At 41.3% G+C, this 17,683-nt stretch overlaps 1 protein-coding gene across 1 annotated transcript in view; it reads left to right on the top strand.

The window, feature by feature from the left end:
- Bank1 (B cell scaffold protein with ankyrin repeats 1) overlaps window positions 1–17,683 on the top strand; it is a 183,884-nt gene that overhangs the window by 143,725 nt on the left and 22,476 nt on the right. The window contains exon 10 of the mRNA XM_026784149.1: window positions 9,647–9,715. Within this exon, the coding sequence (XP_026639950.1) occupies window positions 9,647–9,715 (69 nt within the window). The remainder of the gene's footprint in view (window positions 1–9,646; window positions 9,716–17,683) is intronic.

Below are 17,683 nucleotides of genomic sequence, written 5' to 3'. Positions count from 1 at the left end.
TGTAGACCAGGCTGGTCTCGAACTCACAGAGATCCGCCTGCCTCTGCCTCCCGAGTGCTGGGATTAAAGGCGTGCGCCACCATCGCCCGACCCAGCCTCTATTTCTTGAATTGTTTTCTAGTCCATGGCTTACGGGAGAAATTTGGGTTGACAGATGAGGTAGAAAGTGGAGAAATTAGTGCTTTAAAATCCTAAAGGCTGTAAGCATCTTTTCAAGTCACAGATGAGTTACATTGGCCCAATTTTTATTATGGCATTTTATTCATTCTAAGAATTTCATACGTGTATACAAAATTGTATTTATCCCCACTGCTTCCAGATCCACCTTCCTCCTCCCAACTTTCAAACTATTTTTCTTAATAATAATCTACGTTGTCCAATTTACGTTGCCTACATATCCAAGTGAGTGGAACCAACAACTGGAAGATACCAAGTGCCATACACTTGTAGAAAACCGAGTCTTCCATTCCTAAAAGCCATTGAGTGCCAGTGATTCCTTATTTAGGTGTGGGGTCTTCTGAGTCCTCCTTCCTTCCATGCTAGCATTTTGACTGATGAGATGTTGTACAGGTCTTGCTCATGGATGCAGCAGTCTTGTCCTGCTTTTTCCCCAGTTTTCTTGCTCTTACAATCTTTCTCTTTCTTCTCCACAATGGCTCCTGAACGTTGGAGATACAGAGGTGACATACCTGTCCCTTTTGTGGCTGAGCACTCCACAATCAATTAGTCTCTGCCTGTTGGCCAGTTGTGAGTTTCTGTGTTAGCTATGCCATTCATCACACATAGAAACGCCTCTGATTAGGATGAGAGCTAATCTGTGAATTGAGATCATATAATCTCATTGAGATCATAGAGGGCAGCTTGATATTATGTCCATTTAGCAAAATAATAATAAAAGTAGGTTCACACATAGGGCCTGTAATATCCCTAGTTCCTGGGCAGATTTAAAGTAACAAGGTAAACATTTCCTCCTCCTTACCTAGTTCTCCAGAAGTCAATTAGAGTGAGAAAAAGAGAGTAGGAACTGTGGGTCATCTATTCAGAAGGAGCAGTTGGTGGCTGAAGCTGTAGCTTATTATGCAAGCACGAGGGCCTGAGTTCAAATCCCCAGGAAAAAGTCAAGCATTGGTATACATGCCCAGAACCCCAAGATTAGGAGGTTTTTACCACATCGTTCCTAGTCCTCCCACTCAAGCAGATCTACTAAGTGGAATGTCCATCATTTTCCAGAAGGGCATCCATCTCACTATCCATTTATCAGGAGAACATCAATCTGCACCATTCTTGAGAGCTGCTAGACAGAGTGGCAGAAGGCTGTTGGCACACCTATAGTGTAATATAGCCAAAGAGTAAGCTGTAAGATAGAGAACTGAAGAAAACAGAATAAAGGATCCAAGTATATCATTTCAGAGAATAAACAGAGAAAAACCAGAGGGATGGAAGACGCTGTGTTGACATTGTAGAAGTGCCTTTGTGAAGATCTGACAAAGAATGACTTTGATATACTAATTCTAATGCTTCAGCTGCCACCCCGGGATATCAATAGGAGGGGTAACAGAACAATGGGGCCTCACAGGCTGCTGGTCCTGCTTCCTAGCTTCATCACTGGGACAGTGCATCAGAACTCTCTTAGCATCAGCTCCCTTTTCTGAAGTTACACTGGCAATGTGAACCTCGCAGGACTGCCAAGTAAGAGCTCACAGGGATTCCCTCCTATTGATATCCCGGGTGGCAGCCAAAGCTAAGGTACCTCAACAGATCACACACAGATTCTCCTTTGTGTCAGATGCTGTACTTTCTTGTCTATTTTCCTTGACTTCTGGCTATAACAGAACCAAAGAAATATATAGAACCCTTCTCTGCTTTAGAATTAGTATATCAAAGTCATTTTTTTTTGTCAGATACTTGGATTCTTTACTCTGTTTTAAAACAAATCAAAAAAAGAAAATGGTAGTCAGTATGGCATAGACAGACTGGTAATAGAATTCCATCTTAGAACGTGCACAGATGTGAACTCCTATTAGGGAAAGGTTTCAGCATCAGTGAATCATTTTTCATTCTCCCCTCATACAGTTAATAGTACAAAGACAGGACCAAGTCCATGTGGCTGCTTTGGGGCAGAATACAATTCCCCTTTCCATTTGAAATTGCTCCTGGGGTATCCTTGGCATTTTGCAGTGACACAAAGTTGCATTTACGACCTTCTTGAGGGTGCTTCAGCTACCAAGACCCTAAAATGTCAAGTACAACTCAGCTGTTCTCCTAAAATTTCCACTTACAGTTCGCTTGTTCCTGAAACTGATTACATACAATGAATTGGGGGTAGGGAGATTACTTGGTGAAAACTCTTGGGAAAATTAATAGCCGCTGTTGTACATGTGACAGAGTAAAAGACCTTCTGCCTTCCTTAGTAAAGAAATAAATTCAAGTGGGTTAAAGTAGCTCTTATGGCCAGAGCCTTGCAGCCCATTCTCTGCCTAGGTGACCTCATCCAAAGCATTTAGTTTCAGGACACCATATGCATGTCACAGGTACTCTCAGAACACAGTGACATAGTCATCCTTCTATTTATAAGGCTAGGGGTCCTTGTCTTTCTGGGTGAAGTTGTTTTCTTTCTCTGAAAGGGTGCTGGTCTAGCTCTACAAAGGAGCCGTCATTATGACTGAGTATGTGCTGTTCATTGAACAGAAGCAATGTTGCTGTGTAACCTGTGTGTAATGAATTGTTCCCCTTGTCCTGAGAGCAGAACACCACAGTCTCCTGGCTCGTTCACAAAGACACTGAGTGAAACCAGGGAGGACTTTCCAGGCCATCTCTTAGCATAGGGATATAAAGAAAAAAAAAACATATTGCCCTCATCTTCCAAGGGTTCAATTCCTTGGTCATATAAAGGGGGCTAAAATCAAATTGGTGTGAACTGACATTACAGATTTGCATTTGTGAGCAAAATGAAAGAAAGCATCCTCAAGCCATTGGGTTTTTTTTCCCATTGTTCCACAACTTTGTGTTTTTGTCTTTAAGATGTTGCTAAACTCTGTTGAACGTGTCTGTGGTAAGAAGGTTAATTGACCTGTGATAGTAATTCTTAATGACTCTCAGACGTAACTTAGCAATGTCTAGAGAGATTTTGATTTTCATAAGTAGGATAGTGTTAGAGGTTCCGAGGAGGTAGAGCTCAGAGGTACCTGATGATCATCCCACAATTTAACAAACAGTCTTCTACAACTACAGTCCAAAGCCTTTGCAGTCTGGAATGTCAATAGTTCCAAGGTTAGCAAACTCAGATCCACATGCTTGCCATTTTTACCCAGAGGAAACATTTGAAAGCTTTAGGTAATGGTCATTTAACAGCTGCCCAAAAAGACACCCCCTCTTCACGCAATCACACATGTGCACGTACATGCACACACACACACACACACACACACACACACACACACACACACACTATAACTGAGTCACGTGGTTAGAGAAGAATGAAAGACTCTAAGGAGCTGTCACATATGAAGACTCCCCTGTGAAAGAAATGTATCAGTAATTCATGACCTCCCTGAAGAGAGGACTGAACTCGATGTCAACATGCACGCAGTGCTGGGTAACTTGGCAAAAGTTGCACAATCTCAAAATCATCTTTTTAAACTTGTCTTTGTAACTTACTCATAATACCTGTTTTTCTGGGTTTCCACGAGAGTGGAAACTGCACACGCTCTGTGGTTGACTTGGAGCAGTACACAAAGAACGGTTCAGATAATAGTTGAAGTTATTCTAAGGACACAAAGTGAAGCTACCTCTCTTTCCCTATCAGTGCCTGCCGTCTGCTTCTCCCCTCACCTAGTTTCATATGCGTATATATTAGATTGCATGCTATCCAATGATATTTATCTGCTGCCAATGTTGAAAACAGCACAAACGGACACAGCCCTGCCTTTGGAAGTTTCCAATACCCATAGGGTGAGTTCTATAAGCATATTTAATATCTAATGGTTGTTCAAAGTTTGCATAACCAAATGGAATATAAAATTAGACTTTAGAAGGCCAGATCCTATGAACCTTTGAAAGACAATGAAACAAAACCATGACTCCACTGGTGTCTAGCATGAAAGCATTTCCTGACACAGAGGGATGAAGAAAGGAGAATTTCATTTGGATAATCACAGAAGATGAACCAATAGGTAAACTTCTAATAGTTTTAAAGGCTACCAGTAGCTTCCATACCACCGAAGCCATTTTTCTTTGAAATGAAAGAAAAATTAATTAGGTTATCACTCAATTAATAGTTACTCATAACACCTTCTAACTGCATAGAAATGAGTTAACAAGTCAACATGCTGCTGGGTAAGCAGCATGTTCCATATGTGTTGATTCCCTGGTAACCGGAAGAGGAATGCCTACCCAGGGATGCATGGAGCCTCAACAAATAAACTCACTGTCATGGCCTCAAGCTGTCAGTTCCTCAAAACATCCCATTTCTTCCAGAATCTATCAGCTTTCTATATAGGAAACATTTTTGAGTAGAAACATTCTTGTTTGTATAAACTAAATGTTCAAACAGAAAGTTTGTTTTTTGTCCCGTCCCCAGTTAAGTTGCTTAAAGGTGGAGGAAAATTTGAGTGTGACATTTTTCTGTGCAGAAAGAGTATTTTCACACTAATCTACCAATCAAGCTCAAATTTCTGTTACAAACAGAAAAGAAAATGGATGGATTTTTTTTTCCTTAGGGAGCTAAGCATCTACAAACACCACCCTTGTGATTCAGTCTCCCCACCATTTACCTTCAGGTCTTTCCTTGCTTTCCACTATGCTCTCTCTGCCAATCTCAGAGGGAAGATGTACCACCATTCACGACCATGTGTACATTTTCCCTGAACACCTGAGCATCGTTTCCATCTGCATGAATCTGCATGCTCCTGCCAGGTGAAATAGCCATGGTCACGTTCCCGTTCTGATGGGCTGGCCTGTGCTGATTAACCATCCCAGATAGTGAGGTGGACCTAACATCAGCACGCCTAAATGGCTCGAGCTATCGGAGTGTTTGCACTCTCTTGTAGAGGTTCTGTTTCTTTTCTAATCTTCAGATGAGTCTCTGGACCACCCATGGTGTTACAGCAGCTTTTCTCACCCTCAGTTGACACCTACAGAAAAGGGTGGACTGTTGATTCTTTATTTTCCCTTCTTGCCTTTTCGTGAGTAGCCTTCACATAGCACACAGTGGGGAAACAGAAGGGGAAAATAGGGCTGCAGGGACTGAGTTTGAAACCTTGCCTTCCTAACCACTCTGGAAAGCAGTGTGGAGGTTTCTCAGGAAATTTGGGATCAACCTACCCCTGGACCCAGCAATACCACTCTTGGGAATATATGATAGAGGCCCTATCATACAACAAAAGTATATGCTCAACTATGTTCATAGCAGCATTGTTTGTAATAGCCAGAACCTGGAAACAACCTAGATGCCCTTCAATGGAAGAATGGATGAAGAAAGTATTGAATATATACATATTAGAGTACTACTCAGCAGTAAAAACAAGGACTTCTTGAATTTTGCATACAAATGGATGGAAATAGAAAACACTATCCTGAGTGAGGTAAGCCAGACCCAAAAAGAGGAACATGGGATGTTCTCACTCATATTTGGTTTCTAGCCATAAATAAAGGACATTGAGCCTATAATTCACAATCCTAGAGAAGCTAAATAAGAAGGTGAACCCAAAGAAAAACATATAGGCATCCTCCTGAATATTAACCTTCATCAGGCGATGAAAGGAGACAGAGACAGAGACCCACATTGGAGCACAGGACTGAAATCTCAAGGTCTAAATCAGGAGCAGAAGGAGAGAGAGCACAAGCAAGGAACTCAGGACCGCGAGGGGTGCACCCACACAGAGACAATGGGGATGTTCTATCGGGAACCCACCAAGGCCAGCTGGCCTGGGTCTGAAAAAGTCTGGGATAAAACTGGACTTGCTGAACATAGCGGACAATGAGGACTACTGAGAACTCAAGAACAATGGCAATGGGTTTTTGATCCTACTGCACGTACTGGCTTTGGGGGAGCCTAGGCAGTTTGGATGCTCACCTTACTAGACCTGGATGGAGGTGGGTGGTCCTTGGGCTTCCCACAGGGCAGAGAACCCTGATTGCTCTTCGGAATGATGAGGGAGGGGGTCTTGATCGGGGGGAGGGGGAGGGAAATGGGAGGCGGTGGCAGGGAGGAGGCAGACATCTTTAATAAATAAAGAAAGAAACCTTGCCTTCCTGACTGCTTGCCTCTCTCCTCTCTCATCAGCGTGCACTAACAGCACGTTCGACCTCTGTCTGAATGAACACAGGGGAAAGTACGAAGGTTTTGGAACTCTGATATACCTGTGCACCCCCAGGACCTTGTTTATACAGCTCTGGGCTGTATCTAAGGACAGATTGTCTAGGAGCTCATCCCCTACCCTGTAAGGTCAGGACGCAGTGCAGATGTGTAAGGCTTCCATCCCCCACCTGCAATGGGCACAGAGCATCATGGATTTATGACTTGTGCTTGCTTCTTTGTGAATGACATCAGCTTAGCCACTTAGACAATAATGCTGACGGAACTTCTTCCCGTTTTCCAGAAAGGGGCACTCTGGATGAGTTCTTACATCTCAGGAGACTCTACATGAGGCTGACACAAGGACTTCCTGCTGAACAGTCTGGAAAGACAAATTGTGCAAGACAACTTGCTCCATCTCACCCTTCCCTCCTCTGCTACTTCTGCTTTGATTAACATTTTTGAATATTTAATACTATGCTAATCTTTCCATTCAATGTCATTTATATTCTGCAGAAACCTTTACAGAAGTCATTTTTACCAATATTCAAAATAAATGACGGTGTCATTTGGGACATTTGTATTATTTAGGATAATTTTAAACCTCAAAAACTTGTTTATGTTTTTGGTTTTTTTTTCTCTATTGACTTTTTTGTTTAAAAGTAATGACAAGGTAAATACTGCATTGGTCGTTTGTCTTTTCAAATTCTAATTGTAGGTAGAAAGAGAAAAATAAGATTTCACTGTACAAAGGTTAGTCAGATTGGCATGTCATAATTGCATTGGTAGCATCTTTGGACATGGGCCAGGTGCAATGTAGTTGAGACGGTGTTATCCAAGAATTCAAGCACAGAGGGTCAGAATTTGTGTGTGTGTGTGTGTGTGTGTGTATATAACCAGTAATAATATATATTTTTATATATAATATATATTAAATATATTTTTAATTACTGGTCTACAGTTTAGCTTTCTGGTTTTTCTCTTAGTCTAAGCCTTCTGATCACAAATAATAGGTCTTTCCTTGTGGCCGTTCTGTATATGAAAAATGCCTCTGAACTTTAAAAGCAATGAGAAGACTTTTTGCTAGGTCTGGATTTTTGTAAGGATGTAATGGCATCATGTCATAAGGGTGTGTGGGAGGGGGAAGCATGGGAGCAGCGGCAGGTGAACTAAGGACTCTAAGGCAGATGAGATAGTAAGGGGACCCTAGTCCTGTACCCTACTGCCTACCTTCCACCCACAGCCCCGTTATCTGCTCGTTCTCCCTCCACCACCCATCCCAGTGGTCCAGCCTCAGCTCCAGGCTCATATCACACTAATGCAGAGTGACTGCAGGACAGCATTAACTCCGTGTGACATGGGCCAAATGTGCTGCCTGCAGGAGGTATTCCCGTAACATATCCAGGGTCAGTGCAACTGGGATCAAATTCATACCAAGAAAGCTGAAAAGAGAAGTCCGCTTTCAGATGCTCTGCAGCTCCGAACCTCAGTCAGATCCATGAAATTCACAGACAGCGTGCAGCTTAGTTGGAAAGATTCTTGCTGCATTTGCCGTTTTCTCATATTAATGATACTGGCTACCGTTTTTCAGCCGTAGACACTCTCCGCTACATCTTAACAGTATTAGCAAAAACACTGGCTGCCTGTTATTATTGTATTTAATTGAAACTGAAGAACTAGCTGATGAAAACACCAAGTAAGGGCTGGAAAAAAAAATCTAACATCCTCAAGTATGTAGTCACCTGCCATATATGCCTCAGAGTACTTCATTTAGGAAAAAAATGCCACAAACCCTGAACATACAAAGAAAACTGATTCTCAACACAAGATACTACTTTATATGCATAATTTTTCTCAAATATTGGAAAGTAATATTCTCTTCTCCAAAGGACACGGAGAGGAATAATCTTTTAATTTTATCTAGATATGTGATTAATAAATGTCGATTTGATTTGGGACATTTGTTTTAAAAATATGTGTTCTTGAACTGGGCAGTGGTGGTGCACGCCTTTAATCCCAGCACTGAGGAGGCAGAGGCAGGCAGATCTCTGGGAGTTCGAGGCCAGCCTGGTCTACAAGAGCTAGTTCCAGGACAGCCAGCTAGGGTTGTGACACAGAGAAATCCTGTCTCACGTGTGTGTGTGTGTTCTTGATTATTTCCATATATGACTTTGATAGTAGAGTGTTTTAACTAACAAGCCATGGCAGAACTCCATGACAATCACTGAGGTGTCTTCCCAGGTCACAGTGGGCGAGTGCCGTGCAGTTGTCTCCTTGTCCCCATGTGCCTCAGTTCCATTTTATAGGAAAATCCTGCTGAGATACCAAGAAGAACAAGAAGACAGCCATGCTCCTGGAACTCCTCCCAGCCTCCCTCTCTAACTTTAAAAGGGAACAGTTACTAAGTGGGAGATGCAGCATCACTGTATAAGGGGGAAGCAACAAACTGAAGGCCAAGGCTTAAGGGTCTAAATCATCTTTCAGCTAACAACTAGGGGATCGTTTCAAACTTCACTTAGCCCTTTTACAAGCTGCTTACTTCCTCATCTATAAACATATGAGGCTGGACTAAATCTCCCAGGCCTCTTCGAGTTCCCAAACCCCATAATTCAGAGTGCCCATAAAGAAATAAATGTAACTCCGGATGCTCATTTTCCAAAAGTAGAGCAGTAAAAGATCTGGTCTATTTCATTAGCAAATACCAGAAAGTACCCAGAACTTTGTGGGTGCTTAATAAATATAAAACGCTGATTTTACCTTTCATCTGCAAAATAGGGTGAGTAATGCTGACTTAATTCCCAGAATTTCGTGTGAGAAATAATAAATGAGAACAAAGCACTTTTCAGATAATGAAGTAATTCAAACAAGCTGCTTTAATAGGTCTGAGGTCTGGGTGGATGGCGCAAGAGTAAAGCGCCTGTTTTATTATTACATCTGTGGAGCACAACAGGGTTTGCTCCACTTTAAGAAGAAACAATAATTGGCCTTGCTTATCACCCACATGCCAGTTTGGTTTCTATGCAAATGGATTCTTCATGTGAACTTAGCATTGATCGCTTGTAACCAAATCAAAATTTTATCTCCACCTGATGTCAAAAGGGACTTGGCCGGAGTAAACCAGTGAAGGGAAGCATTCCATCATTGTCACAGGACTTTGAAGAAAAAGCTTCCCAAAATTACTGATTAACTGTGCAGATGAGGAGATTACAATTTTAATAATCCTTATACTCAGAAATGAATACAATTCAGATATTGTTACTAAGGAAAATGATACATTGCATTCTGCTTTCATGGTGTATTTCACATTCCTAAAGCCTTTGTCTAATAAATTTTATGTATTTATTTTTATAGTGTTCCAACAAAAGGCAGCCAGAAGACACTCTGATGATGATAAGTTCTACAGTCTCCCCAAGAAGCCAGGTATTGTTGTTAAATTCAAACTATTTAATAATCTAAATAAGATCTGAAGGAATCTTGGGAATATGCATAAAGTCTCATAAGTCATATATCAACAACAGAGTTTGATTGATTTTGCTTTGAAGTTTATATCTTATTGTAGGACAGCCCTGCCATAATGAAATCAATGCAATGTAATCAATTTAATTAGCAAAAGCAGAAAATATCCCTTGTCGTATTGTCTGTGGTGATGCTATCAGTGCACCAGGAAGGAGAAGTAAGACAAATTCCATACCGGGCATCGGAGCCCCTCCTTTTATGGATATGTCAAGTGGTGCCTCCAGTAGAATAGCTTGGGTATTTTTACCCAAGTAGAATTGGATGAATGGGCTATGAATGCCGAGCAAAAATCAAACCATTTCCCCAATATAGTCTTGTCTTGAGCATTTGATTCAACACATTGTGAACAATAATTTATCACGCAGAGTAGAGCTATAGACTACTATAGTCACACACATAATTTGAACAGGTAGAACATTTTTGCCTCCAGTATTCACTGGGATATTGGTCTTTCTCAAGGATAGACGCTAGCAGACTATTGATTACAATTCTTCTTTCATTAATCGAGAATGAATAAATGTTCAAATAAAGAACTGACATAAAAGTCAGTTGACACCGGACTTAGGTAGCTGGCTTTGGTAATCTGTGAGCATATGCAGTGGTACCTTTGACATAACTTCAGTCCCAAATTATTTCACCTTGAGACTGGTAACAGGTAATTATTGAGAAAGAGACATTGAAATAGAACCATAAAATCGCTTCACTGCAGCCCCCATAGGCTGCATCTCCTTTTGTGCCATTGAAGGGGCAAAAGTCAGGATGTACCAACTTTTAACACTCACTGAACAGTATTCAGCATAGACCCTCAGTGGACCTGCTCTTAGGATGCTGTGAGTGGTCCCATAACAGAGCTGTATTCTTAGATTAATGACTATCGCTCATCACTTCAAGTGGCATTTCTCATGGCAGCTAAGTTGTACTTAGATTGTTCTATTAGGATGCATGGTGCTTGAACAGAATACATGAGGAAGGTGAACCTCTACTCTTCTATGAACTAGTTAGACATACTGCTTGTACATTTATATGCAAAATACCACTCTTTAAAGGGCAATTCTCCAATTTTTTAAGCATGAATTTAATAATTTAGTCATGCCGTGGTTTAGATGGAAAGTGTTCCGCACAGGTTCCTGGGCTTCAACACTTGTGTCCAGCTGCTACGTGGAGTCAACAGAGAATGGGACACGTGGCTAGTGAAGAGAGATCGTATGGGTGGGCTTTGAGGTTCATAACCAGTCCAACCTTTGGCACGAACTCTCTCTACCTCTTGGTATTCTGAGATGTGGCAAACTATACTGCAAAGCCCTGTAATCACAAACTCATCTGCCCCAGCACCCATCCATGCTTTTCCTACCATGGGGAAACTATGAGCAAACAATAAGCCTGTTCTCCCTGCACTTACTTCTGTTGGGCATTTTCAACAAGAAAAATAATTAATAAGGAAAGTTGGTAGTGAAAGCCGTGTGCCTCTAGTAAACCTGACCATATTCTTCATAAGCCTTTGGAACTAGGAAAAATGTGGAGGAGTTTAGGGCTGCAAGCCAGAGAAGCCCTGGGGTGCCATCCAGGGAGATTAATGAGACTTCCTGGTGGGAGTACAGAGACCATAAAGTTGATAGAAATACAGACAGAAAAGGCCAGGCTGGTGAGGTTTGAAGCAGAGGCAAGTGATTGAACTAGAGGGTGTTCGATTCATGAAGCATTCTGGCAAAGCAGCTACCCATGTCCTGAAAATGTAGGTGAGCCTGAATTCAAAAGTAATGAACTATGGTTGGTGGAGGAGATTTCGAGGCAAACATCATGTAGGTTGTTGCATATTTACTCAGTGTCTTTAGCTGGGTTTGCAGTAACAGAACAGAAAGGCTTGGGGACATGACGAGCACAGTTGAAGAGGAGATGTACACCTTGTACTGGAACAATAGAAGTGATGCCTTGGTGGCAAGACCTTACGCAACAAAGGCCTCCAAGTATAAGACTGAAACCCAGTTTTTTATTTTTTTTAATTTATTTATTAAGGATTTCTGCCTCCTCCCCGCCACCGCCTCCCATTTCCCTCCCCCTCCCCCGATCAAGTTCCTCTCCCTCATCAGCTTGAAGAGCAATCAGGGTTCCCTGACCTGTGGGAAGTCCAAGGACCGCCCACCTCCATCCAGGTTTAGTAAGTTGAGCATCCAAACTGCCTAGGCTTGAAACCCAGTTTTTTAAAACAGTCATTTTAACAGAGAGCTCCTGAAAAGGGGAGTTGAGATCCTGAATAGGATCTCATACCTTTAAATGGGTTCCCTTGAAAATATCTTCCTAAGGAAATGAAGTCACACATGTGCTTCGCAACCACAGCCATGATCTAAGTGGGCCAGCATTCATCTTGACCTAACAGCAAAATTCAGCATTATCTGCCTAGAGCTGATGGTGTGACGGGCAGTAGAAAGCAAGAGTCAGAGTTATACAAGTCTGTACTAAGGTTCCAGAATGGGCCTGAGGTCACATACTGTGGAACAGAGATCGAGTACCTCCATAGTAGAACCCCTAAGAAAGCTATATGTGGCTACACAAAGCTATGTGTGAAATCTAAGTTGGAATGCAGACCCAAGGGTGCTGGAGAAATAAGGAGTGTGGAATGTCTTCCAAAAGAGCCTCCATCCACTAAGAGGACCCAGGTCACATAAGAGCCCATGTGTGCTGAAAGCAGCTGATCGGTAGGAGTGGGTCTCTCAGCAGCTCCATGTGAAGCTGTAAGGTTTGAGGTTTGCCCTACTGGATTTCAGTATTGCTTTGCTCACGACTTCCCTACTGTCCTCCCTCTCTTCCCTTTTGGAATCAAGTGCCATTGTCTGTTGGAGGTATCCAGCTTGCTCTTTGACATTTACAAAGGCTCACATCTGTGAGTTTGCCTTAAGTCTCAGAAGAGACTTTGTAATTGTGAACGGTATTCATACTGATGCAGCTTTTGAAGTTGGATTGATTGCAATTTGTGTTCATCAATAGCTACCAGCCAGTGGGGAATTAGGGCCAAATGTTACCGTGTGAGTATAGAATGTTTCCCCGCAGGTCCCTAATTGATTGTGCTGTTGGAGGAAACTGTAGAAACTTGAAAAGCTTGTAAAACATGGCTGATGGAGGTAGGGAAGTTGGTATAGCCTTTGATGATTGGACACAACCCTACTTCCAGGCTAAGCTTTCTCTACTTCCCAGTTTTCTGAATTTATTGTAATAAATCATGACATACGTGTGTCCCCATGGCCTTGAGCCATGCTTCAGCCACCATGCCTTTCCTCCCATGATAGACCATGCCTCCTCAACCTCGAGCAGAAAATAAACCTTGTGTCTTGCCATTTGTTTCTGTCTGTCACAGTCATTAAAAAGCTAATGTAAGGATGGATCATGGACCTTTGAAAGTCTGTTGTCCCTTTGCCTTGCCTTTATGTCTCTCGGGGAATAAATGTAAAACTCCAGGAGAGGTCTTAGTACACTTAGGAGCCCAAGAGTTCTTAAAGATTTAAACAAAACTGATTACTCCCATCTGGACTCCCACACATAACTCAAAGTTTTATAAATAATAAAGAGGGGAGGTGGGCGTCTTGAGCTCTTTCAGAGAAAAAAATTCCTAAGTATTTCTTATTATAAATTATTCAAATATCATAGTTATAATTCAATTCTGTTAGCATTGAAGGTGAGATCTGGAAATGTCAGGATTTCTCCTTTCACAGGAGAAAAAAGATGGTAGAGACCTGGGGAGCACCTGTTCTTAGCAGTTGACTATCTGTCTGTCAGTTGGCCATCTGTCTATCCCACAGAAGGCAGTTTAAGAAGAGCTGAGGGTTTCCCTTGAACCTAGAAGGACTGATTTATGTTCCATGCTGTATACAAAGAAACAGTTTTCATGATGGGATAAAAGGCTAGAGAGAATGGAGGAAGGAAAGACGTTTTACAATGAACCTTATTGATAATGCTGTGGTTTATTATTTTATACACTTGGTCATATACGACTTTTGCTTCAAAAAAGTCAATTTTTATTAAACTTTTTAAAGGCAGCTCTTGAGTCTCAGATACTAAAAAAAAATGTCATATATTATTTGATTTTTTTTCATTTTGATTGTTGTATTCAATTTATTTGTAGAATTTTAAATTAGTCACAGTAGGATATTCCTTTACTCTTAGACATCAAGAATTTACCAGAATAGAACAAAATATTGTGCTACTTCTAAACGTAAAAGAACATCAGATCTTAAGAAGTTTTCGTTTTGTATTTTTTTTTCAAAATCTGATGACTGTAACTTCCAGAAAAACCAGTTTTCAGCATGATCAAAAAAAATAATTAGGATCGTCATAAACATCCTGGGTAATTAGAAGGCATTTATATTATTAAGAATTTTCTTTAATGTAACAAAATGTCTGAGCAACCAAGCTGGGAGGCAGATTTATCCAGTCCATGGTTTCAGAGGTCTCCCTCCTTCATATAGGAATGATTGGGAGAGCAGAGCAGTTCATATCATGGCTGCCAGGAAGCAGAGAGAATGCCCTGCTCCTTCCAGATTTCCTGTACTTTGTAAAATTGAAATCCCACCCCTAAAACAGCACCAACACCTGAGGAGCAAGCATGCAATGTGTGATCCTGTGAGGAACATTTCACATTCAAACCATCCAGCCATTCTTCTTGAAGCTGTTTTGGCATGATGGAAAAAAAAAAAAAACTCATCTTACCATTCTCAGAGCATCCTTCAGCCGTCCTGGGATCTCATCAGGTCATAGAAAAACAGTAGATGCTTCTCCAATGATGATGTCTGTGGAGGATAAAGGAGGGAGGGTTGTGAATTTGTTCATGAGTTAAGATTTTTCTAGGGGACCCAGAAGGCTCCCTAAGAAAGGGTTAAATAATGTATTTCTTCTACTGTGTACTGGAAGGGAAAAGAACACAGAAGAGCCCACTATTTCCCCTATGGAAAGCAAAAGCATTCCAGAATCTCTAAGGTGAAGATTGCCAAGGGGTTGCCAGGAAGTTACATTATTGCTGAGCCAAGGAAGTTTCCTGCGGAACAGAAAAAAAAAAAAAAAGAAAAAAAGAAAAAACAGAATTAATTGGCACCATTTCTGTGGGAACTCAAAGGAATTCCTAGACTCCGATTTTACATCTTGAGAAAATATGAAGGGAAAGCGCTAAGGACTGGGAAGCCACAGGTAAAAGTTTTCATCAAAAAGCAGTTCTAAAGTCAATTTTCCCAATTTGGTTTCAAAATCCAAAAATGCCAAAGAAAGATGCCACAGATAGAAAGTGCTTCCGGTCCACTCCATTTCTTCCCTGAGCCCCAGGAGCAGCCAAAGGGGTGTTCGTCGTGGCTACAAACCAGAGGAATAGGTCTTGTTGGCATATTTGGAGCCTGCAGAGGTTCTGAAGTCAGAGTTATGCTAATCACACTCACCAAGGACCGATTCATTTGTGAGATTCTCACTAGCATTTCTGCGTCCCTTGGGTGTAAGCCAAACAAACATTCCTATTAAATGAGCTTGTAGGTATCAGGCAAATGGTCTATGATCGAGAGGCAACTACTTCAAGGATATGGACACAAAATTAAATAATATTCTCAGCTCGCAGATTGTTTCCTAGACTTGTTTCTGTTGCACTTTTCTTTCCATGCCAAGACGAACTCCATTTTCTGTCTCCACTATTGTTTTACTGCAAGTAAGAAACACTGCAACCCATGAGCTGAAACATCAACAAAGAGCCTCCCTGATCATGACTCTCTCCCATAATCTGTGTGTCTCTCAGTTAATTACTGGACCACATGAAGGATGTCCTGGTGCTGTACATCAGGATAAACCATAATTTACAGGGGCATGTTGATAAGCGTATGCCCGTCCTAATCAAATGTTTAGGGCAGAACCCCCCCCCCCACACACACACACACACGATTTAGAGGAGCATGAGAACTTCCAATTTTTGATTGCCTAAACCTTATTCATATCCGGTATATAAATATAAAATTATATATATATTTGCCACATACAACTTTCACATTGTAATTCTTTCCATGTAGATTTTTTTTTATGTTTGATATACATGTCTTTAAAGTCATAATTCAATCTGAAAGAGTCTTCATGATAATGAGAATTATTTCAGTGTATTTAATAATCAATCACTAAGACATTGCTTAGTGACTTTGTGCTTGACTTCTATGTATGGGCTTATAGCTTTGGAACCCCTGGCATGGTCTCAGCCAAACTACAGCATCGTTGCAGGCCTGACTTTTGGTGGGGTTTGAATGCCCATGGAAAAGATTCAGTCAGGGCATATATTTTTATGTGTTCTCAGAGTGCACAGTGCTGGGCAGTTTGATTAATGTTAAATAATAAAATTGTCTTTAAGCAGGAGAGCAGGGGAAGCATGGAAGGGATTACTCTTATGTGGAGAAAGGAGACTGCTGAGCCCTGAGGTGTTTCCATCAGGCTGTTCTTGCCTGGATATATTAAACAGAAAAGCGGGAAAACTGTCAACATGTGGTCATTTGTACTCCATAAAAGAATAATGGCTTCGGCTGCCTTTTCCAATATAACTTATATTTTCATTTGTCATATTGCTCACAAAAGGGCATTTTTCTCATTGTTATAGTTACACCTGAAAAATTTTTGTTCAGTTTCTGAGTTCTTGCCTAAAATGGACTGTGCTAGCAGTGCGCATTGCAAAACTTGAGAAATACAGAATCCCTAATAATAATGAAGACAGAAATGAAAAATTGTTTGGAAGAATCTAGGGCTAGTGCCAAATTTTGGAAGATAATTGATAAAAAAAAATCAGTGTCAACAATACACCCCTGAAGTCTGTGAAGCACGGCAGCCATTTTCCCGTGAAAGAGGGAGGGAAGTTGTTCAATCCCCCCTCACCCTGGAACCCAGATATCACTCTCTTCAAGGGCTGACGTTAAAATATTATTCTCCTCTTCAGCTTTTGTGGCTGCGTGTGCGTGAAGCACCCTCTAGTAGATGGCAGACAGTGAGAAGGCGTGAGAAAGAGGTTTATCTGTGAGTTGGTTGTTTGTGCACAGGCAGGAATTTATTCCCAGTAAATCATGTCCCCTTTCTATGTGGAAAAGCTGTGCACCTAAGGACCTTATTTGTGTGTTGCCTCTATCAGAATCCTCTCCAGCCTTAGATCTGAACACAAGAAACAAATCCAAAGGTCAGTTAAACACACTAAGCGTCTTGGTGAGCAATGAGTTTGGCAGACGCGTTTCCCCAAACAGATAAGCAAAGCAGGTGGAGGAGGCCAAGGTCAACCCAAACACCATCAGCACGGTCTAGCCTGTGCTACCATGTCTCACAAAACAGTATCAGGAGGGAGAGATAAGAACCCCAAACTTAAAATACGGGTTTTATTGAATTGAATTTCCACTTATTTAATTTAAAACTTAAGTATCCAACTTGTTTAGTAATAGACACCCGAAGACAACTTGGAGGAGGCGAGAAGAGAAGGTGGGGAGTGTCGGAAGATAAAGAACTTAATTTTTAAATTAAATAAAAAGCAACAACAACAGATTCGGGGATTACGATCAGACTAAGATAAAGACAAAATAAGTTAGTAACATCTAGGGAGAAGACACAATGAGAGTAATTCTAAAACTTTAGGGAAAGGTGTTGTGGGTGGTGAAGAAGAAAAAACACAGCAGAATGCAGCGCCAAGACATGCCCAGTAACTATTGCTGAGGAGCCTACTATTGTTTGATTATCATCTCTGCTCTTAGTACTGTGGGGTCCTTTAAGTGACAGGAGAAAACCTGACTTAAAAAAAACAAACACTTATAGTGAACGAAAGCTTGGCTGGGTATAGTAGTCTGGGCTTGCATCCAAATCAGGAGCAGAAGGAGAGAGAGCACAAGCAAGGAA

The sequence above is a fragment of the Microtus ochrogaster genome, chromosome 21, assembly GCF_000317375.1.
Source record: "Microtus ochrogaster isolate Prairie Vole_2 chromosome 21, MicOch1.0, whole genome shotgun sequence".
Taxonomy (NCBI): Eukaryota; Metazoa; Chordata; class Mammalia; order Rodentia; family Cricetidae; genus Microtus; species Microtus ochrogaster.
The sequence above is the reverse complement of the archived record's forward strand: the minus strand, read 5'-3'. Positions and strand labels throughout refer to the sequence as shown.